At 30.6% G+C, this 12,824-nt stretch overlaps 1 protein-coding gene across 4 annotated transcripts in view; it reads right to left on the reverse strand.

Annotated features, from left to right (window-relative positions):
- The window catches only part of LOC111678548 (tubulin monoglutamylase TTLL4), a 64,923-nt gene that overhangs the window by 41,257 nt on the left and 10,842 nt on the right, over nucleotides 1-12,824 (reverse strand). For 3 of the 4 annotated variants that reach the window (XM_023439935.2, XM_023439936.2, XM_046948735.1), the window contains exon 2: nucleotides 324-1,038. The exons of the other annotated variant lie outside the window; for it this stretch is intronic. In XM_023439935.2, the coding sequence (XP_023295703.2) occupies nucleotides 324-976 (653 nt within the window). In that variant the 5' untranslated portion in view covers nucleotides 977-1,038. The remainder of the gene's footprint in view (nucleotides 1-323; nucleotides 1,039-12,824) is intronic. 4 annotated transcript variants of the gene reach the window in all.

The raw sequence follows: 12,824 nt of genomic DNA on the forward strand, positions 1-12,824 counted from the left end.
TTTCATAGGTTATTATTAAATCAAATATCTTTGGAATAATTGTGTTAGTTTGTGGATAGTAGCATTTGTATAATACCATAATAATATTAATACATAAATAAATAAATAAATAAATAAATAAATAAATAAAATATCTAAAGTTAAATATCAAATCATAAATATTGTTGTTAGTATGTATGTTTGTATTGCATGTATGTATATTTGTATGGTATTTTAATTGTATTGTAATATGTTTATAAAACAAAAAATTGTGGTAAACAAAATATGTACTACATATGTATGTACGTATGTATATAGAAAATTAAATCAATTTTAAATATTACGATTTCAGTTGAAGACATTCTGTTGTTGGCAGTGGTTGATGATCATGTTTTTCTCCAATAAAACGGTCACCATATTTTTTGTAATAATTATTATCATTGTTATTGTTATTGAAGAGTTTGTTAACAGAACTCTGATGAACACAGAACGGTGGTATACTTTGGCTACCATAAACATCTTCATAAGCACTTTTTTTCGCATAATGATAGTGGTAACTTTGATCATTTTGATTATCACGTTGTAAACTCTGTTGACCTTGACGGTATTGATGCTCTTGTTTTTGATGTTGCTGATATTCGCTCACTCTATGATGATCATTGTGATGCTGATAACTTAGCTTATAAGTCCTGTATCTAGAAACTGGAGACTTCGGAAGCAAATCAAAGTCATCTTCTAGCCCACGATCGTTCTCATAATCATATGTCATTTGTTGATTAAATACTTCTTGTTGAAATCGTTTTGGCATTTTCATAACATTTTCATCCTTTCCAATACTAGCGTTTAATGATTGAGAAAATGAACTATCGTTTACTATGTTTTTTCCATTGAGAACATAATATGAATCATTCTCCGTAACTTGAAAACTACGACGTTGATGAAATTCACTTTCTGTGTTGTATTTTGAATACATATCACCTTTTCTTGGTTTGTTCATTAAATTTGATAAACAGTTTTTGTATATTACGTATGATTTTTTTCTTTTTGATTCAGCTTCTTCTACAGAAAATATATAATAAATAACACATATTCATGAACATAATTTCAAACTTACATAGTTTTTTATATTCATTTATTTACATTAGAATTCGTTTCAAAACATGGCTACAATAATGTTCAAAATTGGTTCTTAAAATTTTTACCTACTTTTGTATCTGTTAAAAATTTGCTAATATCAGAAAATCAAATCAATTTGAATTTGATAGCCTATAATACACAGCTATTATCTATATAAAATGAATCCTACATTTATTGAAAGATTAGAACACTACCATACCAACCAGTATATTTTTTTTACAGAAAACATGTTTGTTAGTAATAACGTCGTTGCTCGGACAAAAATAGTTATGTGTTATTTATTAGGTTTTAAGGAAAGCAAAAAAACTGTTTTATTTTGTAATTTCGCGAAATACATTTCAAGGTTAAAAGACTGTTCGGAGCGGGTTAATGTTTTCCGATTTGTCTCAAATGCTCAGCGTTGCAGTTTAAGTGCATGCTGTAAAATATGTACAAGTGAATATTATGAATATTAGGGCAGTAACTTATTCTCAAATTGTAAACATATTCGCAAATATTTGAAAGAACATTAACATAAAATACATTATCTTATTAAAATTTAAAAAAAAAGATAAATTCTGCGGTATTTTTAAAGAAAAAATTAAATTTATATACTAATCTTTGGATTAATATCTGCAAATAATCGGTCATAAGACAGGTGAACACCATACTGGCGGTATTGGCGAAGCAGAACTGTTATCTCCTTACAAACCAATGGTAGTTTTTTGCCGAAATACGTATACTTAATTTTCAGTCGCAGAATCTAATAGCATCGAGAGATATTGCATTTTAACGTTAAAACTGTTTCTGAGGTGAATTTTGATTATTTAAATTTAAAAAAATTACGCATAGAAAAGTAAAAATTAAAACGAAAAATATACACTCAAACCTCATTTTATGCGTATTTATTTTATGCGAATTTGAATTAGTGCGGTTACAAAATTCTAAAATTTTTCTTTGCAAAAATAATTTTGAGAAAAATTTTGGTCCACATACATCCAAAAAAAAAATTCTCAACAAATTTTTTACCAGTTCCGGTTCGGATATATTTATAAAGTATGGTTCAAACCCTTGGTACATGAAGAAATATCATTTTTTATTTTAAATGACTTTTGTACATATACTTTATTATTTGGAATTTGTAATGTTTTATTGTTTGTAACAATTATTTTTCGTAATTTTTTAATGGTTTCAGTAAAGAATTAAATTATTGGTCATTTTTTATGCGATTTTCTTTGATTTTATAGGGAATAAATTTTGTATGGAGCTAGTGTATCGTTTTGTGCGTATTCGAATTAATGCGTAAAATTATGCGAAACGAATTAATCGCATAAAACCAGGTTTTAGTGTATATCTTCCAAGAAGGTGGAGGAAGGTCAGGGTAACCTTTATCCCTATGGACGTTAAAGCATTCCACTGGAAACTTAAGGATTTCAGGCCAATCAGCCTGTCGTCTTTTTTATTAAAGACCATACAACGTCTCATAGACCCAAATAAAGTTGAAGTTGTTCAAGAAGAAGGGATATGATCATGATTTCTTTTCTACATATTCTTGTTAATGCTTTTTAAATACATGCCAAAATTCTTATAAATTTGTCATAAGTGTCAAGTCATAAAAAATTGCACACAATTCACTTATGTAAAATCCTGTTATAAGAATTGTAAAATTCACTATAATTTGGTATCCTCTTAGGATTCAAAAGATAAAAAATATTAAAAATACCATTAATTTTATTAGATTTGTGTATTTAATATTTGTTAAAAGTAGTAATATTAAGTTCATTTTAACATCTTGATTAATTAGAAAAGAAAATACCAAGTTGGCTGAATGATTATGTATATTGGGTATTTTTACTATAAATTTTAAAGTATTCGAAAAAAGTTATACATGTTTTATTGTGTTATCATATATATTTTTTTAACAATATCACACTAAAAACATTTATTTAAATATATATAAAATTAATTCATAATACTATCAATAATGCATTTTAAAATAAATATTGTGTACAAAGCACTTATTTTAATGACGTGCTATTATTTCAAATACGAACCCATGCATTTATAGTGGTTAGTTTTATATTGGTGAAATTAAACGGCGTTGGACTGAATTTATTAGAAGGAACTTAGTATCTAGGGACCTTCCTCGACCGCAAATATACAGGAATGCACAAATTTACACTTGCAGATACTCTATTGGTATGTATTTGGGTTTGCGAATAGACGTGGTGAACTTGATAGTTCGTAACAGTTCGACTGTTGCCGATAGTTCTTTCTAAGATTAGAATAATACCTTATTATTTGAGTTTTTGTCTGTGGGTGGAAAAGTGAGCTAAGCCTATGGGGCGAAAATTTGTAGAGCTATCGGGACAATTGATGAAATACACTGTATTAAGAGGACTTTGATGACAAGCAGGGCAGGTGACCATCATTTGATTCAACATTTTTCGGGCGCTTGCAGTTGATAGTCTGTTGACGCCTGATAGTATAAGGTGTTGAATGTTGCTACAAAAGCGTCAGATGTCCGTCGGGCAGTATAATTAAGAAGAGAGCGACCAATTGTCTTATACCATATTTTGAGTTTTTTAACTGCATTTTTTAAGCGCTTAAAACAGTTGACAAAAAATTATTTTCTAAAAGAAGGATTCATTGTGAGACTATCATTATAAATATTGGCAGAGGTATTTATGTTCACATTAAAGTTATTAAGGCACAATTTTATGGTGCTACTTGCGTTTATTGATGTTTAAATCATTCTCTGAAGGGGACTTTGTTTGGGGCTAGTGTCAAATGAAGCTAGATCATTTCGAAAATCACTAGTAACATATAAACTTGCACAAAACTAAGATGTGCAAATTTTATAAAGATAGACATTTAACATAATTATGGGCTCAAAAGCCCTATTTGTGTACAGTTGTATTGGGGCTAGGTGAAATAGGTGACCTATCGGGACAATTGATTAAATACACTGTATTATGAGGATTTTTATGTCAGGCAGGGCAGGTGACCACCATTTGATGCAACATTTCCCGGGCGCTTGGAGTTGAAAGTCTGTCAGACATGACACAAAAGAAGCGAAAATGTAAAGAACTGCTGCCTTTTTAGGATTTTTTACTGATTCATACGGAAACATAAAAAATAGGGCAAAATTAGTCAAAAAATTTGACATTTAAAATGGATGATTATTAAATTCTTCAAAATATTTCTAAAAATAGGTCCCGAGACTATTCAAAATTTTCCCATAGATTTGTTTTCGTCTAATCCGGTCTCCACATACTTAGTTTCATGTTTCTAAGTTCATTATTATAGAAAACTCAAATAGTACCTTTTGAAAAACGAAAAACTACTAAAAACTTCCATTTTATATGTTCTCACCTAATTCCGAATCTACATACATAATTTTATGTTCCTAGGTTCAATATTATAGAATATTTAAAAAATACTTTTTGAAAAACGAAAAAGTACCAAAAGGTTCCCCTTTATGGGTTCTCACCTAATTCATATTCCACATACTTAATTTCATATTTCTAGGTTCAATATTATAGAAAATTCAAAAAGTACCTTTTAAAAAAACAAAAAAGTACAAAAAGTTCACATTTTCCGGTTCTCGTCTAATTCCGAACTTTACATACTTAATTTTATGTTACTAGGTTCAATATTATAGAAAACTCAAAAAAATACATTTTTAAAAACGAAAAAGCAACAAAAAGTTCCCTTTTTGGGTTCTCATCTAATACCGAATTTACATAATTAATTTCATGTTCCTAGGTTCAATATTATAAAATACTTAAAAAGTACTTTTTAAAAATGAAAATGTTCCAAAAAGTTGCCTTTTATGAATTTTCACTTAATTCAGACAATACATACTTAATTTCATATTTCTAGGTTCAATATTACAGAAAATTCAAAAATTACCTTTTGAAAAATGAAAAAGTACCAAAAAGTTCCATTTTATGGCTTCTAACTTAAGGCTCCACATACTTAATCAAAGTTTCTAGCCAATAACAACACACTAGTGCTGCTCTTGCTCTGCTGCTCTCGCTCTGCCTTGTTTTTATAAACAGAGTACAATAACAAAATTTACCGTATGATTATGTACTTTGTTTTTGCAATTTCTGTTTGAGCATGAGTAAAATATCTCAGATTTTGATGAAATTTTCAGAGGTTGTCTCGGATTTTTGCTCATATCTCCGTTATTTATGAACCGATTTTGCTGATTTTAAATAGCGATCTTCCCGAAAGCATGTCTAACAGAATTATTGAAAATCCGGATCTCGCCGATATCTGGGGTCCTCTAAAATCTGAGTTCAACAAACATACAGACAGACAGACAGACAGACAGACAGACGGACATGGCTTAATCGACTCCGCTATCTATAAGGATCCAGAATATAAATACTTTATAGGGTCATAAATTTTATTATCGAAATTACAAACGGAATGACAAACTTATATATATACCCTTCTCACGAAGGTGAAGGGTATAAAAATATAAAGCAAAAGTACCACACTTTGACATGGATTATATCAAAAAGTCTGAGGAGTTTAAAGAAAAGGACCTACAAGTCACCTTTTAAATTTAATATAATATTTGAAAAAAAATGATATCCATCTTTTCAGAGGATTTAGGCACAAAGCAGTACAATGGCTCATTTGTTTCGCCTGTCTCAGTATTGTTTTAAAATTTGTCGAAATACAAAGAGATTAGGTTTGAATTGTATTCTCATAACTATATTTTTTGATGGGGTTTATTTTTAAAAATTAAATGATCATCCAATTTATAAGTCATATGTTTTTGACTTATTTTGACCCTATTTTTAAGTTTCCGTATGATTTAGTAATTTTTAAAACTGTGGACTATTCTTTATTTTAATTTTCCCCATTTCGATGCCCATATACCCAATTAAAAATTTATTATAACCTAAACTTGTGCCTCGACAGGAATTTCCATTATAATTTTTTTATTGTTTATTCAATATTTAACCGATCCCTAATGGGCCATATATGGTTAAAAGTACAATACAATAGATTATAAACATATGTACAGTTTGTTTATATATAATTTAGTACTAAAATTAAAAAGGAACAATATTTAAAAAGTTATGACAAGTGTTCAATAAAAATATTTTAGCTTTATTTATAGCATAAGTAAATGTTTTTAGATGTGCAGGAAGTGTATTCCATATTCTAGTAATTCTGACTAGGAAGGACTTTTCAAATACCGACAGATTCTAGGTATAATAATTATAGGTAAACGAGTAGATCTTGAAAACGTAAACATTTTATAAAAATTTGGTGGTATTTTTGTTGAAATTATTTTATAAAATAAATAAAGTAATCTAAAACAAACATATGTTGAAAAAAGAGTCCAAAAAACAATCTAATGTGTAAAGTAATTTGATCATACACTCTCAAACTATATACATATATAATTATCCTATTTACAATTCTGATTACATTCCCAAAATTTGTTCTATTAGTAGCCGAAAATATCTCAATACCATAATTAGCTAGAAAAGAAATGCATGTGTTATTGAAATCTTAATTTTTGCAGGGAATTGTAATTTAACTATATAATTTTCTTAATACACAATTCATTTTAGAGCCTAATAAATTAATATGTTTATTGAAAGAAAATTTGTTATCTAGGATATTACCTAGACAACGCATATCGTGTAAAATATCAATTTGAATAGTTTCAATTGTAATATTAAAAAGCGTAGTATCCTTAATACCAAAGCACATTACCTTGGTTTTATCCGTATTGATCCGTAAAAAATGTTCTTTCATCCATGAAATTTATATGTATATTTAAAATATGAATAAAAAGTCTATCGCCAAAAAATTATAAAAATCAACAGGTAAATAAATAGACTCTACCACTTAAATAAAATATACAGATAATGAAAACAAAAAAAAAAATACTTTACATTGTTGACTTTTTTAGTTTTTAAGTATTTTGACAAACTGGTAAAATAGTATTGAAATTAAACACAAAAAGTTAAAAAAAAATAAAAATTTTTAAAATTCATCTTGATTTTTAGATAGGTTATTATTTGGAAATTAAAAGTATGTTTAGTCAAAATGTGGCCTATAATATTAAAATGTTGAAAAACACTTTTTCGTATTTTTTCACAAAATAAACATATAAAAAGGTAAAAAATAAAAATATATATTTAGTTATTTTGAAACTTTCTTTTTTTGGGTTAGATCGTATTGTCTCCAAAACTTTTTGTGTTAAATTTAACTTAGCTTTAAATTATTTTTCCTGTTGGTCAAATTACTTTGATATTTAAGTTACGTTAACACCTGCTGGAACGCATTAAATTGCAAAAAAATTAAATATTGCTCGAAATTTGGACCAAAGAATCTGAAACCGTTCTAGAACTAGTTGTTTTAAGAACAATATTGAACTTTTTCTGTGTTATTTCTATCAGCACCATTTATTTTTGTAAAATAAACAAATTTTTTAATAGTGAAACGTACTATTTGCTATTATAGTTGACTTTTTACCTTTAATATTTAATAATAATATTAATATTTAATATAAATTCATTTTCATTTTCTTCAAAAGCTTGTAAACTTCTATACTAATTTCTATTGGAACGGGCCTAGTACGTGGACTGCAATAAAAACTTGAGCAATATTAAAAATCTTATAACTGGATTTCCGCAGGGTTCTATTTGGAGAACTTTTAATTTTGTATGAATGAAAAGAAATTTGTACCGAATTTCATCAAAATCAGAGAAGGTCTGCTCCAAATTTTCTTTGTTATATATCACAAATTTTTCCTGAAAAATGCTTAGTTTAAAATGCCTATATATTAATATATGTTTTCCAATTAAAAATAGAGATTGTGTAAAATGGGAAAAATTAGAAAAAATATTAAAATACAAATTTTGGTGCATTTGTTGTTGCATTTTATTATTTTTCATCAGAATTTGCATGTCAATAAAGTATTTTGCATATTGAGAATTCCTGTTAATTTCATTGGGATTTTCAAATTATTTTTTAATTATTTTTTTAATTTATTCTTTTATTGTTAAAAGGAAGAGTGTTAAGTATTTTTCAATTGCGATTTGCAAAAATCATATGCACATTGGGTGAAATTGTGATGTTATTTGCCTTCAAATGTTTAAAGGAAATTCGTTATAAAAAATTAGTTTAGATTTCTAGAACAAGTGTAAATCAATAAAATATAATTATGAAATATTTAATCAATAACATTAAAAAATATAAAATAGAGTAATAGATGAAATGATCCAAAGAATTATTAGAAAAAACGCACTGAGTGCTCTTTCAAAAACTTTAACTGCCAAAGAGGGGAGACTTGTATCCAAGGAAAACTATTGGACTCCTGATTTATCTTTTTAAAAATCTATATACGAACTAGGAGGAACACTATGTTTAAATTTAGACCTCTAAACAGACCTTAGATTGCTTTGAACCAATGTAAAGTGAACTGTCGTGTAGTACAGGAAAAATACCTGATTTAGATATTTTAAAATAGATGTGGTTATCATACCGTAACGTCAACAAAAGCAATATTTTTCACCTAATACATACACTTATATATATTTAGAACCCAAATCAAGAATAACTATCCATATCCAAATACGCCTACTGTATCTTATTTGTAAAATAAAGCATTTCAAATATGAGGTTGAAAATCAGGATTTTAGCATTTAATAGTTCTATGTTGTTGTTGTTGTAACAGCTTAAACTATACAATTTTAATCCGGGGGTTCTGTATTTAGGTCCAAGCCAAGAAATTGGGCTACTTCAATGGGGTTAGTCCATAAATCCATTGGGCTAAGTGAAGTAGGGTGGGCTGGACAGTTGAATATGTGGTGGGTATCATGGGGACCCTGTCCACAAGATGGGCATATATTGGGGACGGCACGGTCTATGCGGGACCAGTAGGCGTTGAGCCTGTTGCTCCATTCCGATCTCAGTTGTGCCAGAGCAACTCTTGTTTTCCGCGGCAGGTTCTTCTCTATTTCTGCTATGGGCGGTGGGCGACCTCCAAGAACGACATTCATGAGGTAACCTGAAACCGCGGTATTGATGGCGTCTCTATGAATGTCGTTCAAAGCAGCTGTATACGAAGTCCGATCTAAGGGATCCTGAACATAACTTCCTATGCTCTCTTCGTATACACGAAGGTCCTTCCTGACATGCCTGGGGGGAGCATCCAACGGTGTGATGTTAAAGTTGGGATGACTCCACCGGTGACATCCCAGGAGGAACTGTTTAGTCAGCATGACATTATGTTCCTTGACTGGGAGAACCTTCGTTTCCTCATGTAGATGGTGTTCTGAGGTTATTTGCATGCAGCCCGTTACAGTCCTTAGGGCGGCATTTTGGCAGCTTTGAATATTTCTCCACTGGGTATCACTCAGCGATGGAGACCACACTGGAGCAGCATAATTGACCACTGATCGGCCAATTGTTTTATAGGTAGCCAACAAGGTTTCTTTGTCCTTTCCCCAGGTGCTGCCGGCTAGCGCTTTGAGGACCTTGTTTCTACTTCGCAATTTGTGCGTAATTGCAGTGGCATGAGCTGAGGAAGTAAACAGGCTGTCAAAGGTGACCCCCAAAATCTTTGGGTGGTTCACAGTCTGAATTTGGTTTCCATCGATTACGACGCCTATTTTCAAGTTTACCTCCTTCGTCCAGGTGGTGAAAAGTGTAGCTGAAGATTTCGCTGGTGATAGTTTCAGGTTACGTCCAGTGAAGAAGTTGTGTATTTCTCCGAGATAACCATTCACTCGATCGCATAGCTCATCAACGTTTTGGCCCGTCGCCATAATGGTACAGTCGTCCGCATAAGATATCACTTCCATACCTTGTGGAAGTGTGGGGAGTTTAGAGAGGTAGAAATTAAAAAATAGGGGGATAAGACACCGCCCTGTGGTACCCCTGTTAACTCTACGGGTTTTTGGACATTTGTCTCTAAACTCAACGAACGACTGACGGCGATGTGGCGTATGATGACGACGATGACGAAGTCGATGATGACAATGAATTTCGTCGCTGTTGTTGGCAGCATGGGGCGACAAAAGTCTCCGATCACTCCCGATGATGATTTAGTCCAGAGCAGTTTCTGAGGTGACACCAGCCCAAACAAGCGTTGCACCGTAATTGGGTGGACATATGGTGCAACCGGTTCTGGCAAACTGTACAGAACCATGGTCCGGGATTTAGTTCGATTCCGGCACGGACCAATAGGATACGGAGCAGCAATGCCGGAAGATGTTGCTCCGTTGATAAAAATGTGTTGTTGTTGCTGAGGTTGACAGCCCTTGGCCGAAGAATTTCGGGTCATTCCGGTACGTAGAACCGGCTGTCGGGGAATGTAATAGAGAGAATGTAATAATAGAATGTAATAGTTCTATAGTGGTATATGGTGATGTCCCCATACTTAGAGTGGCTAGGATGGTACTTAGTGTTAAATTTATTGAAAAAGAATCAATATTATACAATTCTAAATAAAATTTACACAATACTCCCCAAATAGATGGAGTTTCCGTAATGCAGTTTTTGTTTATCAATACAAAATGACAAAAAACCCGGATTATTTTTATTATAATATATCGATTTATACCTCACAAAACATTTGTTTTAGGTCCAAATCCATTGATTATCTAATATATCATGTATCCAATTCAAAATTACTTATTATTTTCGAAATTTAATGAAAGAAACGATAGATTTCATGTTAAGTCAAATATTGATAAATTCTGATAGGTATATAGGATAATAAATCGGTTAAGAAATGTCCAAATTTAGTCGTTCCACTACTAAAATATCTAAAAAATGTTATTCGAATATGGGCATTTTCATTGTGACGAACGTGACGGTCGTACGTTTTAAAGAGATAAAAAAAAATATATATATACATATATATTTTTTAAAAATTCTTGTATTTTTATTTAGGGCTTCAATAGCTCTATAACTGGTCGGAAGAAGAAATTGAATGATCTTAATGGCCCTAAGATATAACTAGTTAAAGGGCGTGACGTGATGTGACAGAAATAGAACTTGCTTATTTCTTTTTTGACAAAAATGTAAAAATCTGCGAGTTTCACCTGGTTATTTGGTTAAAACCTTTTTTATTGTAATTTGGAATATTTATTGATTATTTTCGAGCTTTTAGAACTAAAAAATAGTTTTCAGATTTTTTTGTACAAGCCGTTATGTGTGACGTGACGTGACGTGACATGACGTGATGTGACAAAATTTGCAATATTAATGCAAATTAATTAGTCCATATATTATTTTGGACGGACATTGTTGAAAGTTTTTGGAATCGGAGAAATATTTCGACTTTTTAATAATAATATCACATCTTTTTAAACAACAATATTTCACAATTTCAAGGTTGCACTTGAGAAAATTTATGTAATGTGACGTGACAGACTTTGAAATTCTATAAAAAATAACCCCGCTTAGAATTATTTTTCTTTTCTTTAAAATTTAGTTCTATATACTAAACTTGATATAGATTAAAAGTTTTGAATACTTCTGAATACCAACTAAAAAGTTATGGGGATAAATCCTGTTTCAACGTGACGAACGTGACATTTAAAAGTCTATGAAAGAAAACCAAAAATGTGCCTTTTAAGGATCCTTATCTTTTTATTTATTTATCTATCAAAAATATACTTAATACATAAATATATTAAATATATAAAAAAAGCGCAGGGTATCAAGACCATATTGCGCGTTCTATCAAGATATGTACATTTAATCATAATGGGAAAAGAATAATACTAAAATTGATATTACAATTCATTAAAATAATACAAATAAATAGAAGGTTCATTTTATATAGTTATGAAGAAAGTTATCTGAAATACAAAAGTTAAAAGTATATTATTACAATTTCAATTAAAACTAAAAATGAGAAAAAAATCATATATCCATTATATTATGTTTAGCCAAAGATTTTAAAATTCTATTAATTTGCCGAGGTTTAGAACAATCCAAAATAAGTTCAAGTGGCTCCGACAATCTGGATACAGGACAATCCACAAGAATGTGAGGGACATTGATAACCACTTCACAATGACAGCAACTTAAAGGACTACAATTTTCAAAATAATGGCGGGAGTTTAATAAACACTTTCCTACTCTAATCCGGGCGAGCAGGATACACTGCAGCCTGGAATACTCATGATGGTAAATGGGCCTAGAAATACACGGATTATGCTGCAATTTATCCATTCCCGTTCTAATAAATCCAATTGGGTATGTTTATAGATATTGGTAATACAAACTTTGAAACATGGCATTTCCGTTATCAGTGGCATATTAATCGCTTCCTTTGCAGCTTTATCTGCACGTTCATTTCCAATTATACCCAAATGTGAAGGCACCCACAGAATAAGCAATGGTTGATGTATATTAGGATTGTTTAGAATGTTACAATAAGACCCATTCTTGCCGTTATATAGAGCTCTTACTGCACTTAAGCTGTCAGTACAAATCACAGCCTTCTGGTTATTTTCTACAGCATGATCGATTGCTGCAATGATTGCAGCAAGCTCAGCTGAAAAAATACTAGAATATGGAGGTAATTGGCTCTGTTTGACCACCACCCAATTAGAATCGGGTTGGCGTTAAACCACTGAGTACGATGTTCTTCCATCTTGAAAGGATCCATCCGTATACAGTTCAACATTAGCAGAAAAATTATAAATCTTTTCCATTGCCATTTTCTTAAA

The sequence above is a fragment of the Lucilia cuprina genome, chromosome 2 (genome assembly GCF_022045245.1).
Source record: "Lucilia cuprina isolate Lc7/37 chromosome 2, ASM2204524v1, whole genome shotgun sequence".
Taxonomy (NCBI): Eukaryota; Metazoa; Arthropoda; class Insecta; order Diptera; family Calliphoridae; genus Lucilia; species Lucilia cuprina.